The sequence below is a fragment of the Pleurodeles waltl genome, chromosome 8, assembly GCF_031143425.1.
Source record: "Pleurodeles waltl isolate 20211129_DDA chromosome 8, aPleWal1.hap1.20221129, whole genome shotgun sequence".
Classification (NCBI taxonomy): Eukaryota; Metazoa; Chordata; class Amphibia; order Caudata; family Salamandridae; genus Pleurodeles; species Pleurodeles waltl.
In genome coordinates, this window is record NC_090447.1 from 1,191,882,350 (window position 1) to 1,191,897,786 (window position 15,437).

At 43.0% G+C, this 15,437-nt stretch overlaps 1 protein-coding gene across 3 annotated transcripts in view; it reads left to right on the forward strand.

Annotated features, from left to right (window-relative positions):
* ATP7B (ATPase copper transporting beta) overlaps nt 1-15,437 on the forward strand; it is a 515,812-nt gene that overhangs the window by 178,952 nt on the left and 321,423 nt on the right. For all 3 annotated transcript variants that reach the window (XM_069205459.1, XM_069205457.1, XM_069205458.1), the window contains one exon: nt 4,980-6,231. In XM_069205459.1, the coding sequence (XP_069061560.1) occupies nt 4,980-6,231 (1,252 nt within the window). The remainder of the gene's footprint in view (nt 1-4,979; nt 6,232-15,437) is intronic.

Consider the following 15,437-nt stretch of genomic DNA (forward strand, 5'->3'; position numbering starts at 1 on the left):
AAAAATAACCTCCGAAAAAGGGAGCCCCCAACTCTGCAGGGCGGCCTCATCATATGGGTACGGAGCAACCCATAAATTCACAAACAAAAGAACAGAGATTATGAAGCCCAAGTCCAGTGCTGCATAGCATTTTATTCCATCATGTTTAAGCAGCATTCTCTGTATCCTTTTATCAAACAGCACGTTTCATTTCCAATCTTATTATCTTATTTCCTGACGCGTTCCAGCTCCGTAGAGCCTTGTTCACAGGTGATTCTATTTTTATAAAGTGATTGCGTGCTGGTAACCAAACTGTCACGTGATAGTAATATTAAAGCATACATCTCCCATAGTGCACTGCCAAGCATAATCGGATATATCTTTGAAGGCAGAATAGATTTTAAATACAGCATTATTGCGTTTCAACATCCTGCATGATGTAAAAGTTTCATATTGTTCAGTGCACCAATATGTGGTAGATGCATCTCGTGATTTCATAAATAAACAGTCCGGTTAAAACATTTTCTCAGTCTATTAGGTAAAATGCTGCAAATGTAATATCTCGGAATGCTAGCAGCCTGGAAAAGTCGAAAAGAGAATATTCTCCTCTCATTCCCTTTCTCACCTCCACGCTATCAATCACAGGGTAAATCCTTTTCACTGCGTGAAGGCAAGCGAGTCATGCTCCCAAAGTTAATTCCAAAAATAACCTCCGAAAAAGGGAGCCCCCAACTCTGCAGGGCGGCCTCATCATATGGGTACGGAGCAACCCATAAATTCACAAACAAAAGAACAGAGATTATGAAGCCCAAGTCCAGTGCTGCATTGCATTTTATTCCATCATGTTTAAGCAGCATTCTCTGTATCCTTTTATCAAACAGCACGTTTCATTTCCAATCTTATTATCTTATTTCCTGACGCGTTTCAGCTCCGTAGAGCCTTGTTCACAGGTGATAGTTTGGTTACCAGCACGCAATCACTTTATAAAAATAGAATCACCTGTGAACAAGGCTCTATGGAGCTGAAACGCGTCAGGAATTAAGATAATAGATTGGAAATGAAACGTGCTGTTTGATAAAAGGATACAGAGAATGCTGCTTAAACATGATGGAATAAAATGCAATGCAGCACTCGACTTGGGCTTCATAATCTCTGTTCTTTTGTTTGTGAATTTATGGGTTGCTCCGTACCCATATGATGAGGCCGCCCTGCAGAGTTGGGGGCTCCCTTTTTCGGAGGTTATTTTTGGAATTAACTTTGGGAGCATGACTCGCTTGCCTTCACGCAGTGAAAAGGATTTACCCTGTGATTGATAGCGTGGAGGTGAGAAAGGGAATGAGAGGAGAATATTCTCTTTTCGACTTTTCCAGGCTGCTAGCATTCCGAGATATTACATTTGCAGCATTTTACCTAATAGACTGAGAAAATGTTTTAACCGGACTGTTTATTTATGAAATCACGAGATGCATCTACCACATATTGGTGCACTGAACAATATGAAACTTTTACATCATGCAGGATGTTGAAACGCAATAATGCTGTATTTAAAATCTATTCTGCCTTCAAAGATATATCCGATTATGCTTGGCAGTGCACTATGGGAGATGTATGCTTTAATATTACTATCACGTGACAGTTTGGTTACCAGCACGCAATCACTTTATAAAAATAGAATCACCTGTGAACAAGGCTCTACGGAGCTGAAACGCGTCAGGAAATAAGATAATAAGATTGGAAATGAAACGTGCTGTTTGATAAAAGGATACAGAGAATGCTGCTTAAACATGATGGAATAAAATGCTATGCAGCACTGGACTTGGGCTTCATAATCTCTGTTCTTTTGTTTGTGAATTTATGGGTTGCTCGTACCCATATGATGAGGCCGCCCTGCAGAGTTGGGGGCTCCCTTTTTCGGAGGTTATTTTTGGAATTAACTTTGGGAGCATGACTCGCTTGCCTTCACGCAGTGAAAAGGATTTACCCTGTGATTGATAGCGTGGAGGTGAGAAAGGGAATGAGAGGAGAATATTCTCTTTTTGACTTTTCCAGGCTGCTAGCATTCCGAGATATTACATTTGCAGCATTTTACCTAATAGACTGAGAAAATGTTTTAACCGGACTGTTTATTTATGAAATCACGAGATGCATCTACCACATATTGGTGCACTGAACAATATGAAACTTTTACATCATGCAGGATGTTGAAACGCAACATGCTGTATTTAAAATCTATTCTGCCTTCAAAGATATATCCGATTATGCTTGGCAGTGCACTATGGGAGATGTATGCTTTAATATTACTATCACGTGACAGTTTGGTTACCAGCACGCAATCACTTTATAAAAATAGAATCACCTGTGAACAAGGCTCTACGGAGCTGAAACGCGTCAGGAAATAAGATAATAAGATTGGAAATGAAACGTGCTGTTTGATAAAAGGATACAGAGAATGCTGCTTAAACATGATGGAATAAAATGCTATGCAGCACTGGACTTGGGCTTCATAATCTCTGTTCTTTTGTTTGTGAATTTATGGGTTGCTCCGTACCCATATGATGAGGCCGCCCTGCAGAGTTGGGGGCTCCCTTTTTCGGAGGTTATTTTTGGAATTAACTTTGGGAGCATGACTCGCTTGCCTTCACGCAGTGAAAAGGATTTACCCTGTGATTGATAGCGTGGAGGTGAGAAAGGGAATGAGAGGAGAATATTCTCTTTTCAACTTTTCCAGGCTGCTAGCATTCCGAGATATTACATTTGCAGCATTTTACCTAATAGACTGAGAAAATGTTTTAACCGGACTGTTTATTTATGAAATCACGAGATGCATCTACCACATATTGGTGCACTGAACAATATGAAACTTTTACATCATGCAGGATGTTGAAACGCAATAATGCTGTATTTAAAATCTATTCTGCCTTCAAAGATATATCCGATTATGCTTGGCAGTGCACTATGGGAGATGTATGCTTTAATATTACTATCACGTGACAGTTTGGTTACCAGCACGCAATCACTTTATAAAAATAGAATCACCTGTGAACAAGGCTCTACGGAGCTGAAACGCGTCAGGAAATAAGATAATAAGATTGGAAATGAAACGTGCTGTTTGATAAAAGGATACAGAGAATGCTGCTTAAACATGATGGAATAAAATGCTATGCAGCACTGGACTTGGGCTTCATAATCTCTGTTCTTTTGTATATATATATATATATACATACACATTTTGGTATTGTAAAAAAACTCTTCTGTTCTTCCTATCCCTACTCCTCCAACACATCCTAAACCTTCTGACTACTGTGAACTCCCAAACATCCTTCTCAATCTTTCATCCCTCTTTTAGCCATGCTGCTCAACTAACACACAACCACTGCTTCCAAAACAACTCACTACTTTCTCTTTACAATCCCCCAAGAGGGATGAAAGATTGAGAAGGATGTTTGGGAGTTCACAGTAGTCAGAAGGTTTAGGATGTGTTGGAGGAGTAGGGATAGGAAGAACAGAAGAGTTTTTTTACAATACCAAAATGTGTATGTATATATATATATATATACAAAAGAACAGAGATTATGAAGCCCAAGTCCAGTGCTGCATAGCATTTTATTCCATCATGTTTAAGCAGCATTCTCTGTATCCTTTTATCAAACAGCACGTTTCATTTCCAATCTTATTATCTTATTTCCTGACGCGTTTCAGCTCCGTAGAGCCTTGTTCACAGGTGATTCTATTTTTATAAAGTGATTGCGTGCTGGTAACCAAACTGTCACGTGATAGTAATATTAAAGCATACATCTCCCATAAACAAGGCTCTACGGAGCTGGAACGCGTCAGGAAATAAGATAATAAGATTGGAAATGAAACGTGCTGTTTGATAAAAGGATACAGAGAATGCTGCTTAAACATGATGGAATAAAATGCTATGCAGCACTGGACTTGGGCTTCATAATCTCTGTTCTTTTGTTTGTGAATTTATGGGTTGCTCCGTACCCATATGATGAGGCCGCCCTGCAGAGTTGGGGGCTCCCTTTTTCGGAGGTTATTTTTGGAATATATATATATATATATATATATATATATATATATATATTTATATATATATATATATATATATATATATATATATTTATATATATATATCTATATATTTATATATATATATAGATACACATATATATATATTTATATATATATATAGATACACATATATATATATATATATATATATATATATTTACAGTAAGTAGTTATAGTTAGGATCCCAAACTCTACTAAACATGCAAGAAATCAAGAGCACAGTCCTAACACAACTAATGCAAGAAGAAAAAAAAAGAAATTGTACTAACCTATTAATTACTAACCTTTGATTCCTAGGTAGTGTGCTACTCACTGCAGAAAGCTCCTCAAAGCCTTGTCAGGGGTTGCAAGCGCTATACAAATACATTTGACTGAAAACTTTGATCAAATTATGCATGTGACGAAACCTGAACTTATTTTATAGGTTCTCAAGTGCCAGTTTGCCCTTGCAGTTGATGTGTTTCGTAATGTTATTTTCACACATTAAGAGAGTGCTGCTGTCCAACCAAGTTGTTAATGTTTATCCATTGTTTGCAGATGTTTCGTGAGCACACTGACATATTCAGTGACACTGCACAAATAGACCCCAAAGGACGTGCTGCTTGTTCTTGTTTGACTAGAAAGAAAATGCCATGTGGCACAAATATTTTATAAACCTTGGGAAATCCTGTAAAATGTCTGCTGATTTCTACATTAAAAACGAGTTATAAGAGAACTGTAAAACATAATATTCACTAGTGCATTATAAAGGTTTATTTAGTTAATTGTTCATATAGAAGGCATTGCCTTTTTCAAATTCTGTGCTACTCATCAACAATATAATCAAATTTTGACAACACCTTGTGATCTTTACATCGCATGATAGCCATGAAAATTGTACCAAGTTGCTTAACTAACTGCATTTTCTTTGTATTCCACAACAGGCTTTATCAACTACTGATGCTACTGTGTATCTTACACTGCTAAAAATGAAATCAAGTTTGGCCTATGATAACATGGGCTATGAAGGAAGCCAAGAGCATCTCTTCCCTCCGTCCCCCAGCACCAGTACTGTAGTGGTTGCCATCTTAGGCATGACCTGTCAGTCTTGTGTTCAGTGTATAGATGGCAGAATTTCCAAAGTGAATGGAATTGTGAATCTAAAGATATCCCTTGAACTAAACAATGCAGTCATAACATATTTGCCATCGGAAATAAGCCCACAAAAAATTTGCATGGAAATAGAAGACATGGGCTTTGAAACCAAAATTGTAGAAAGAGCACAACCTGAATCACCAAGAGAGTTCTCCCCTTTGTGCTCGAGCAGTGGTGAATCGTTAATAAAGATACGGGTGAAAGGTATGACGTGTCAATCATCTGTCAATTCTATTGAAAGCAAGATTGGTAAATTACAGGGTGTCCTGAAAATCAAAGTGTCACTCAATAGTCAAGAAGCAGTAATTAGTTACCAGCCTCAGCTTATTCAACCAGAAGACCTTAGGAACTACATTGAAAATATGGGTTTTGAAGCCACCATAAAGACCAAACCAGACCCAATAAATCTTGGAACTATTGATGTTGACCTCTTACAGAATGGGAGCATCAATAATAACCCTGATGGACTTCAAAACAAAAATTGCAAAGGAAAGTCTGGTGCAGAGACATTAAATAGCATAACAGCTATAACACTTGGCATAGAAGGAATGCATTGCAAGTCTTGTGTGCTTAACATAGAAGGGAATATCTCTCATCTTCCTGGAATTCAAAGCATCAAAGTGTTTCTTGAGGGGAAAAATGCAGTGATTCATTTCTACCCAAGCATCATTACTGAACAATCCCTAAAACAAGCTATTGAGTCCCTACCACCAGGTGATTTCAAAGTGACTCTCCCAAAGAAAGTTCAGGATAATTTAGAGACTAATTCATCAAGAACTCCATTCAGTTCTTTGTCTCGGACTACGGCAGACCAAGCCCAAGGGACAAGCAGAAGAGCTGTGATCACAATCAGAGGGATGACCTGCAACTCCTGTGTGTCATCAATAGAGGGGATGATCTCTCAAAGGAAAGGAGTGCATCTGGTCTCTGTCTCTTTGGAAGAAGGCACTGGCACTTTTCTATATGATTCAAGTCAAACTAAAGCTGAAGACTTAAGAGCAGCAGTGGAAGACATGGGTTTTGATGCTACCTTGTTTTCTGGTATGTTTTCACTACTTAAAAAGGTCAAAATGTAATAGTGAATGTGCCTCAGATTGATGTGCCCTACTTTGATGTTATATTTAGTCTTCTTTCTCAACTTTAGGATAAACAGGACTACAACATCTCATAATCATCTTGATTAAGTGAAAAAAATCGTATTGCTACATTACCCTTTTGCAGTTTGTATAGTAACCAATGTTTACTGTTCACAGCCCATCCCACCAACTCTAATTACATTTGGAAATACTCAACCAGGCAAGCAGTCTTTTGGCAGCTACCTGGATTCAGTAACCAACTTTACATTGGTTTCAAAATTGCCTTCAACTGAGAGCTGACGTTATGATTGTACTCAATACTTTCCTCCCTCTCTCCTCAATTTCCAAGGTATAGGACTATTTTATTAGACAAATAGAGGAGTTCAGCCTTGTAAGGCTATGACCAAAGAAGATGTAGGGTGAATGAAGGCAAATGGCATTTCAGATGAGCCCTGCGGTGTTCAGAAAGACAGAAAGCAAGTCAAAGATAAACTCTGTTCATCACATGTAGAAGAGGCTTAGAGGATAACAGAGAAAATATAAAATATAAGGCATCTGCAGCATTAGCAAAGCCAGTAGGTTTAGCTAGTCTGCTTTGATAGTGCTGTTTGCTAATGCTGTGTAGCACCAGCAAACGGAAGACTGGAAAAAATTGAAAAAAACCAGGATGGTGTGACCTCTGCACCTGCGTTAGTCCCTAGCGATGCATGCATGATGATGTATACATGTGGATGCATTAGCAAGCATGCCCACGCCTAGGCATGACTAAGGCAACATTTCTGATCCAAGATGACAGATGGAATTTGGACTGGTAAAATAAAAATGTCATTTTAGTGACACAAAACCACTTTTTGCCCACTGAAGCAGCAAATCAACAAATGGCAGCTGCCAGACTAACCCCCCCAAACAGTAATAAAAATAGGCTAAATGTCCTCTAGAGTTTCTAGGCGCTATGGAGGAGCGCCTGGGAGAGCGGATGGGAATGAAACGCTGTTTGGGTGGAGGACGGGGGAGCAATGTAGGCATTTGAGGCTGGGCATTTGGGAAAGCCAATTAAATAAAATGATAAAAAAGCAAGGAAGGGTGGGAAAAGCAACAGATGATCTTCAGTGGAAAGGTGTGAAAACAAAACTGAGCATGCATGGGTGGTTGTTTCGGTAGGGCAAAGCAGCACACAAGAAAGATAGAAAATATGCACAGTCATGGTGTGTTGAATGAAAAACAAAAACGTAGTTCCCTGACTGCGAGCAGGAGAAGAATACAAATCATACAAAAACATGGTAAAGAGGCTATGTTCTGGGAGAGGGGCAAACACAAGAAAATTATAGCACAAGCAAACAAGAAGCAAGCAAATGAGAATTACAATAAAGTCAATCAATGGTAAACAATGGGAGGGCTCTAAACCCACTGTACGTTTTTGGTATGATCCACAAGAGGTTTTCACCTAGAGACAGCTGAAAGACAGCTGTGTGAGACCCAAACATAAAAAGGATAATGCCTATAAGGAAACAGAAATTGGGATATTAAGCATTAGGGGGGAGTGAGATGGGAATGCTCCGTCATGATTATTTATCCTTTGGAAGGGTCCCTTGGAAGAAAAGGAAAAAAAAGAGGCCTCTGCTTTTGAGTGCAACATTAGAAGTTGGGACATTTTCCCTTACCTGAAATAAATAATTAATCATAGAATGCACCTTTAAGGCATTTTAATATTTTTCTCACGCTAGGTGTTTGGTTATCTTTATTTTATGCCCACATTGGGCTCAAATATCTGTTTTTGTTACTTTATGTTCTGTTAATTCACAATAACTAACTATGCACTTCTGGTTTAAGCACATCTTACATTTCAGAGATTCGGGTTATTAAATGGTATGTGAAAATGCAAGGGTGCATTTTTTTGCCTTACTTTGTAAAGCAGGACTTGGTTGGTGGGGCACATGGAAATTGATAAGGCATACACAATTCCTTAAGAAGACCATGCTCATAAATAATGTTTGAAATGGTAAAATATGTATTACTATCAACACACCACAATCAATTTCTTTAATGTGTTTTGAAGAAATCTTGTTTAAAGAGGTTTACAAAGTGTTTCTAACTTTATTTTTTAAATTTGTTCTGTGCTTTAGTTTTTATGACACATTTTAGTTTAAAACAAACTTCATACAAAGGCATTGTTCAGACAATGATACCACCACCTATTATCTTGAATCTATTATGTTGAAATTCCAATCTGATTCAATCAACCAAATGTAATGGCCTAACTTCATTTCCTGGTGATTATTTCAGACTTTTTTCTAAGGTACCAACAGAAACAGACTGTGGTTATTTCACCTTTACAAATAACATTCTTTATTTTTTTTAATTATTCAATTTTTTTTATTTACAGCTTCCTCACTATTATTTGAAATAGAGGATAATCAAATTGGAGCTGAAAAACTATGAAATATCATGTGTTTACTACAATGAACAGTCTGATCACTGCCACAGATATCAGTCATATACTGTTATACAATCACCAGAGAGCGAGAGAAGTGGAAAAAACACCCAAGTATGTCCTCCTGATCGAAACATCCTAACACATTAGGTACTTGAGTACTGGAAGAGATATATGTAAATCGTGTCCTATTCTTAAATATAAAAACCGGTCTTGACCTAAAGGATAATGTTGGACTCAACCAAACAAAATAGGGAGTTCTTAGATATTTGTTTACAGGACATATTTAAAGGTCCAGACCATGAGTTAAAAATACTGCGGGTATACCCAAAGAAAATGTCTTTATTAATGGGTACCACTAGTATAGGTTAAAATTAACATTGTGTTATAAAGATAGAAAATAATGTTTCATCTGAGCACTGTAAGATGCCAACATGTTTTGACCTAACAATAGTGCAAAATCTGGTCAAAGGTCTTCATCAGGGACAAAGACCCCCCTACTCATACAATACATGCATACATGCAGAAAAAAGAGGCCAAAACTCTCACACCTATTGATTTTCATTTAGTACAAAAACCTGTAGGGAAAGAAAGAGCCAAACTGTATTCTTTTTTTGGGGAAACTTTTTATTTAACAAAAAAGAGTTCACACTGTAAAGTACAATGGATCATAGGTGTTGCAAACAAGCCAGTCAAACGTCCTTTCCTTCACATTATGCAGTTGATGAACAAACACCACATGTGGCTCTTTTACAGCCCCTTCACAATTGAAAGAAACACACCCCAGCCGCCCCCCCCCCAGTCTCAACCCTCCTGACTCCCTCCTTGAACCCCCTCCAGATCCTGACCTCTAACAGATGCCCAAACCCCCCAAAGTTTCTTCCATTTTTTTGGAGTATCCCCTTCCTTTGTAGACAAACCTCTCGGCTCTCTTGCACCAGTCCAGGTCAAACTGCCATTCTGCCACCTCAGGAGTGGCTGACCTTCCCCAGGCTCTTGCTATGTTGCGGTTGGCTACTCCCCAGGCCAGCCGCAACCAGATCCTGATATCTGGGCCACATGTTATCGCCTGGGATACCCAATAGGAACAACTTCGGTTTCAGTGGTATCTCCAATGAGGAGACCTGGGACATCACCGGGCAATGTTGGACCAGTATTTTTTTAATCAGGGGTCACACCCAGATAGCATGCATGAATGTGCCCTCTTCATTACAACCGCTCAGGCACAGGGTACTTATCGCTTTCCCAAATGTATTTAGCAGTGTTCAGGAGTAATATGACCTATGCAGTATTTTTAATTGAACGGTCTGAACTGGGTCCTAATGGCTATCATCCTGGGCCCTCGAAGGACTTCTTCCCATTCATCATCCCTGATGGCACCCAGGTCCCCTTCCTGCCTCCCTCAGTCTGCCCAGCAGGTCTGGAGAGTTATTTATCAAGTTTTTGTAAATCACTGAGATCCACATTTTTGGAATAGGTCCAGTGAGTATCCATTCCTCCAAAGGGGAGGTCTCCGGCAACTGTTCACCTTCCTAGATATGTCTGCTGAGAGCATGGCCCAGCTACAGATATGTGTAGCGTTCAGTTTCGGTGAGATCATATTCTGTACGAAGAGTATCAAAGCTGTGTATAGCCTATCCTCTCCATAAGCCCCCCAAGTGCTCAATTCCTATTGTTTTACATTTTTTAAACCCTTGTAATTCTCGTACCTCCGCTAGTAGGTCGCTATGCCAGAGTGGGGAAAGGCCTGTAAGTTTCCCTTTCCAACCCAGGTAAGTGTTTGCTTCCTTCCAGGCCCTGACTACAAGCAGAGTATTATATGGTAGGTCCCTTTCTCGTCTTGTATCATGCAATAAGATCTCAGGACCACCCCTGCCCATTACATGTCTGTCGAGTCTATAAGATGGAGCCTGTTGATCTATGAATACCCACTCATTGACTATTAGGAGGTTTGATGCCCAACAGTGTTTTTTGGTATCAGGAATTGCCAGGTCCACCTTCATAGACCCCTTTTTTCGATTTGGCCAGAGCTATTCTAGGGGCTCCCTGGTTCCATAGCAACACTCAAACCTCTGTATCTATTTTCCTGAAGACTTCCTGGGTAATCTTGTAGGGCGTGCTCTGCAAGATGTAGACAAATCATGGTAGAGTCATCATTTTATAGAGGGATGCTTTGCCCTTTAGGGTCAACAGAAGACTATGCCAATGAGCAACATCTCCCTGGAGCAACTCCAGCTGGTAAAATACATGCCTACGCAGAAATCCCTGAAGGACTTGTGTCATGTAAATACCTAACTATCGAAAGCCGGCCATGACCACTGGTGCCTCACAATCTCGGGGCAGGTAAGGGCTTGCGCCTGAAAGAGGAAAGACAACCGACTTCAAGCAGTTTATAGTATAACTTGAGTGGTCCCCAAAAATGCCAAATATCTGCATAAGCCTGCCAATAGAGAGGGAAGGCTGTGATACATAAGAAGTATATCATCAGCATATAAAAAAATTAGCTCTTCCCTTCGCATCCTCCGGGAGGAACCCGAATCCCCCAGACCAAAGAGTCATAACGAATCCATGATGCCAGTGGCTCCAGCCCCAGGGCAAAAAGCATGGGGGATAAAGGGCAGCCCTGCAGGGTGCCCCTCTTCAGCTTGAGCTCCAGAGAAATCATTCCGTTGACCCTCACCCATGCCATGGGAGAGCCATAAAACAATCTTATCCATGTGCAGAAGCGTGGCCCAAATCCTATTCGTTCTAGAGTGATGAACATGTAATTCCACTCAAGGGAATCAAATGCCATTTTGGCGTCTAAGGCCATCAGGATAGTCTGTTCTGCCCATCAACCAGCACCAAAGATTAAGCCTTGTCCTCCTGTCTGGCATGAAGCCCGACAGTTCCAAGTGGAAAAGTGAGGCAATTACCCCCTGTAGTCTGTTCGCCAAGGCCTTAGCCAAAACCTTGGCCTACATATTCAACAAGGATATGGGCCTATAGGATCTGCAGGCCATCAGAGGTTTGCCTTCTTTATGAAGAATAGCTATTGTTTCGGTCCTTTGATCTACTGGTAGATACTCCTCTTCACATGCCTCCCAGAGCATCGCCAACAATGGTCTGACAACTATGCTGGTCTTCCTTTTCTACATTTTGATGGGTAGCCCATTGGGGCCTTCCCCTACTGTAAATCGCGCAGGGCCCGCGTCAGCTCCTCCTCTGTCATATCTGCCTCCATAGCTTCCCTGTCCTCCACAGTGAGTTCCTGCAGAGCGATATCTCTCAGGAAATCGACACAGTCCGCTGGGGACATAGTCGTCAAAGAGGCTTAGTGGCCCTCGTAGTACGTAGTGAAGGTCTCTGCTATGGCCGTGCCAGTTGTTTGTGGCAATCCCTCTTCATTAGCTACCTGAAGCCCAAGAGAGTTCCCTGTCTTTTTGTCCCAGCCAGGCCAATAATTTGCTGGCTTTTTCACCCACATCGTACAGACGACGTTGTACTGAGAAGGCATGCTCTCAGACATGTTTTTCTGCCAGGGCTCCCAGGTCCTGCTGGTGTAGTTATAATTTACTGCTAACCTCTGGGACCCCGTGCTGAGAGCTGCCTCTTCTAACCAGGCTATGTCTTTCTCTATGGTGATGCATTCCAGCCTTGGCCCTTTCTTTTTGACTCCAACTAGTACCTGTGTCTGGCCCCTTATTACTGTTTTAAATGCCTCCCATAGAGTGCACATTGACTATACAGACCCTTGGTTTTGTTTGAAGTAGACATCTGCTCTCTCCCATAACTTGCCCTCTGTCTCACTGTTGCGCAGGCTCCAGGTATCCAGCCAGGGCAGTAGTGAAAAGTCTTGTGAGGGGCCCTTCAGTGTTATCCCGACCCGGGAATGGCCAGAGATCCCCCTTGCATAATGGACGACCTCCCTGAACTGGCAAGCATGAACACCCAGCATGAAGATGTAATCTATGCAGGAGAAACTCTTGTGAGCAGTGGAATAGTACGTATAGTGTCCAGGGATTGCTTTTCCTTCATAGGTCATCCAGACCCAGTACCTTCGTAAATTGGGGCATTGGTCTACCTCCACCCCTGTTATGCAGACCCCTGATTTGTCTACCCCGGTGTCCTTGAGTGAACTGATATTCCCCCTAAGATCAGAGTCCCAGGGGCAGTTCTAATAGCAGGTTGCCTACCTCTGGAAGAGTGGTTTCATGGAGGTCTGGGGGAACATACAATGAGCAGATGTTTAGAGTTGTTCACACCCATGTTCCTGACAGTGCCACATAGAGTCCATTGGTGTGGGGTAAGGGCCACAGATTTTTTAATAAGTATGCCCACACCTCTGGAGTCAGTGGTGTACCCAGCATGAGGCCTGAGGATGTAGCCAAACCTATTGAGTGCTTTGTTGTAGTTAACTCAGAAGTGTGTTTCCTGTAGCAGGACAATGTCTGGCTCGAGGCTTCGTAAATGTTGTAGCGTTCTATTTGACTACCTAGACCGTTGATGTTCCACCACAACACAGTCAAATTCTGAGCTGAGTCGTGCATTGTAAAGTATCATTACAGTGCTGACGCAGGGCATTCAGTCCCAGTGGCGCCCCATCCTCTTCCAATGCGTTATAAACGGTGACAATAAAACTGTTCACCACACCTCTCTCTTCCCAGAAACCCTGCATTGTGGGTTCAAAACTACCCACCACCCCAACTTGCAGAGCGCCTTTTGCCCTAAACAGATTATCTAGTGATGTGGGTGAGCCACCGCCTGTGCAGTTAATTTGAGCGGATGTTCATTAGTCTAGTATTTAGTGTACCCCCTGTTTGTCAGAGGAGTTACCTTGTCCCTGGTAGCTATGTGGTGGAGCATGTCCTCAATGTCTCATCTCAGTCCAACCCTTCCTCTGGGGATGGACACCCGGAAAGCTTATTTCTTGTGGAGCCCATACTTATCAGGAGATGTTCCCGGGAGCCCTTTTAGGAGCAAGCCTGGGAGTGGCGCTGCTGTTTTCCGCCCGGTGTGGTTGGTCCTGCTTCTCCATGTCCAGTTGATTGGGGCCTCCCACGATCTCTATGTTTCTAGCCTACCACTCTCCAGCCCTCTAGCCAGACCCATGCTTCCTCTGTTGACATGAAGTGCCATGTTTGCCATCTGCCACCACCCACAGCTTTGTGAGGAACATCATCTTGTATTTCGGCTCTTTGGCCCTAAATGCTTTTTTTACTTCGTTTTTCGGTTGGCGCTTCACCTGGAGGGTGAAGTCCATGAAGAAGCGGATGACAGCATTATCCAGGTGTAAATCGCTGTGGGACCTGGATGTCTGCAGAATGGCCTCACGGTTCCTGTAGTTCAGAATCTTGGCGATAATTGTGCATGGTGGGACCCCCAGTTTCGGAGGAGGGCCTGGCACCCTATGCGCCATTTCAACAGAGAAAAAGTTGGACATCTTTTTTGGCTTCAGTTTATTCAAAACCAGGTCCTCCACAAAGAGATCCACGCTAGGGCCTTCCATGCCCTCAGGGACCCCTACCACTCTTATATTATTCCCCCTGGACCTCCTCTCTTGGTCCTCCAGGCTGGCTACCATCTCCGAGCTTTGTCTGGTGAGGGAACAAACCTGCTCTTCCAGGTGTTTCATAGTAGACAGCAGCCCTTCGATATGTTTCTGCCCTTGCCACTATCTGATATTTTGCTGAAATCTGCCCTCAGGAGATTGACATCAATTGTGACTAAGGGCCTCATTCCGACCCTGGCGGTACAAGACCGCCAGGGCCGGGGGCAACGGAAGCACCGCCAACAGGCTGGCGGTGCTTCATTGCCCATTCTGACCGCGGCGTTAAAGCCGCGGTCAGAAAAGGGAATCCGGCGGTTTCAGGCAGCGCCGCCATGGAGATTCCGACCCCCAAAACCGCCAGGAACAGAATGGCGGGAACAGGTGTCGTGGGGCCCCTGAGGGCCCCTGCACTGCCCATGCCACTGGCATGGGCAGTGCAGGGGCCCCCTAACAGGGCCCCAGGGAGATTTTCACTGTCTGCATTGCAGACAGTGAAAATTGCGACGGGTGCAACTGCACCCGTCGCACCCCTGCAACACCGCCGGCTCCATTCGGAGCCGTCCTCTGTGTTGCAGGGCCTTTCCCGCTGGGCCGGCGGGTGCTCCCTTGGCGGGCACCCGCCAGCCCAGCGGGAAAGTCAGAATGACCCTCTAAGTATAGTTTGGGCTCCAGAGGTGAGATAGAGCCCCTGAGGTTCTGTATAGCTGCCATAATAGTGTGTAGTGAGGGCTTCTCATTATGCCTTTGATCCTTGTCAGAGTTTCCACCTTCAGCACCTGCTGACTGTTCCCCCAGCATCACTATTTGTATTGTGTCCTTGCCCGGGCTATTGATCTGGGCTGGTTTTGGAGTGCTACCCTTGATCATGTCCCTGCGCTGTCTGCAGTCCCCCTGCTGTCACCAGCAAGGGACTGCCAAAAGTTAGCACCCTTCACTTGGCCCCACTGCTGTGTGCTTGGGGAGCGGCCCCACTGCTGCATCCACACCTGTGCCGCTTTGCACCCAGCAACAGGTCTCATCTGCGGGGTCCATCCCCGTTCTGCCACTGAGGGGGGCCCTCTTTGCCGGGTGTGGCTGCCCCCACTACCCCTGGGCTGGCCCCCCAGTCACCGTTTGCTAAGCAGTCACTAGGATCGGCGGTAGGGACCACCTCCACAGGGCCAGTCCGAGGTTTCCAGGCGACCCCTATCATGGAGGTTTTTAACTTTTG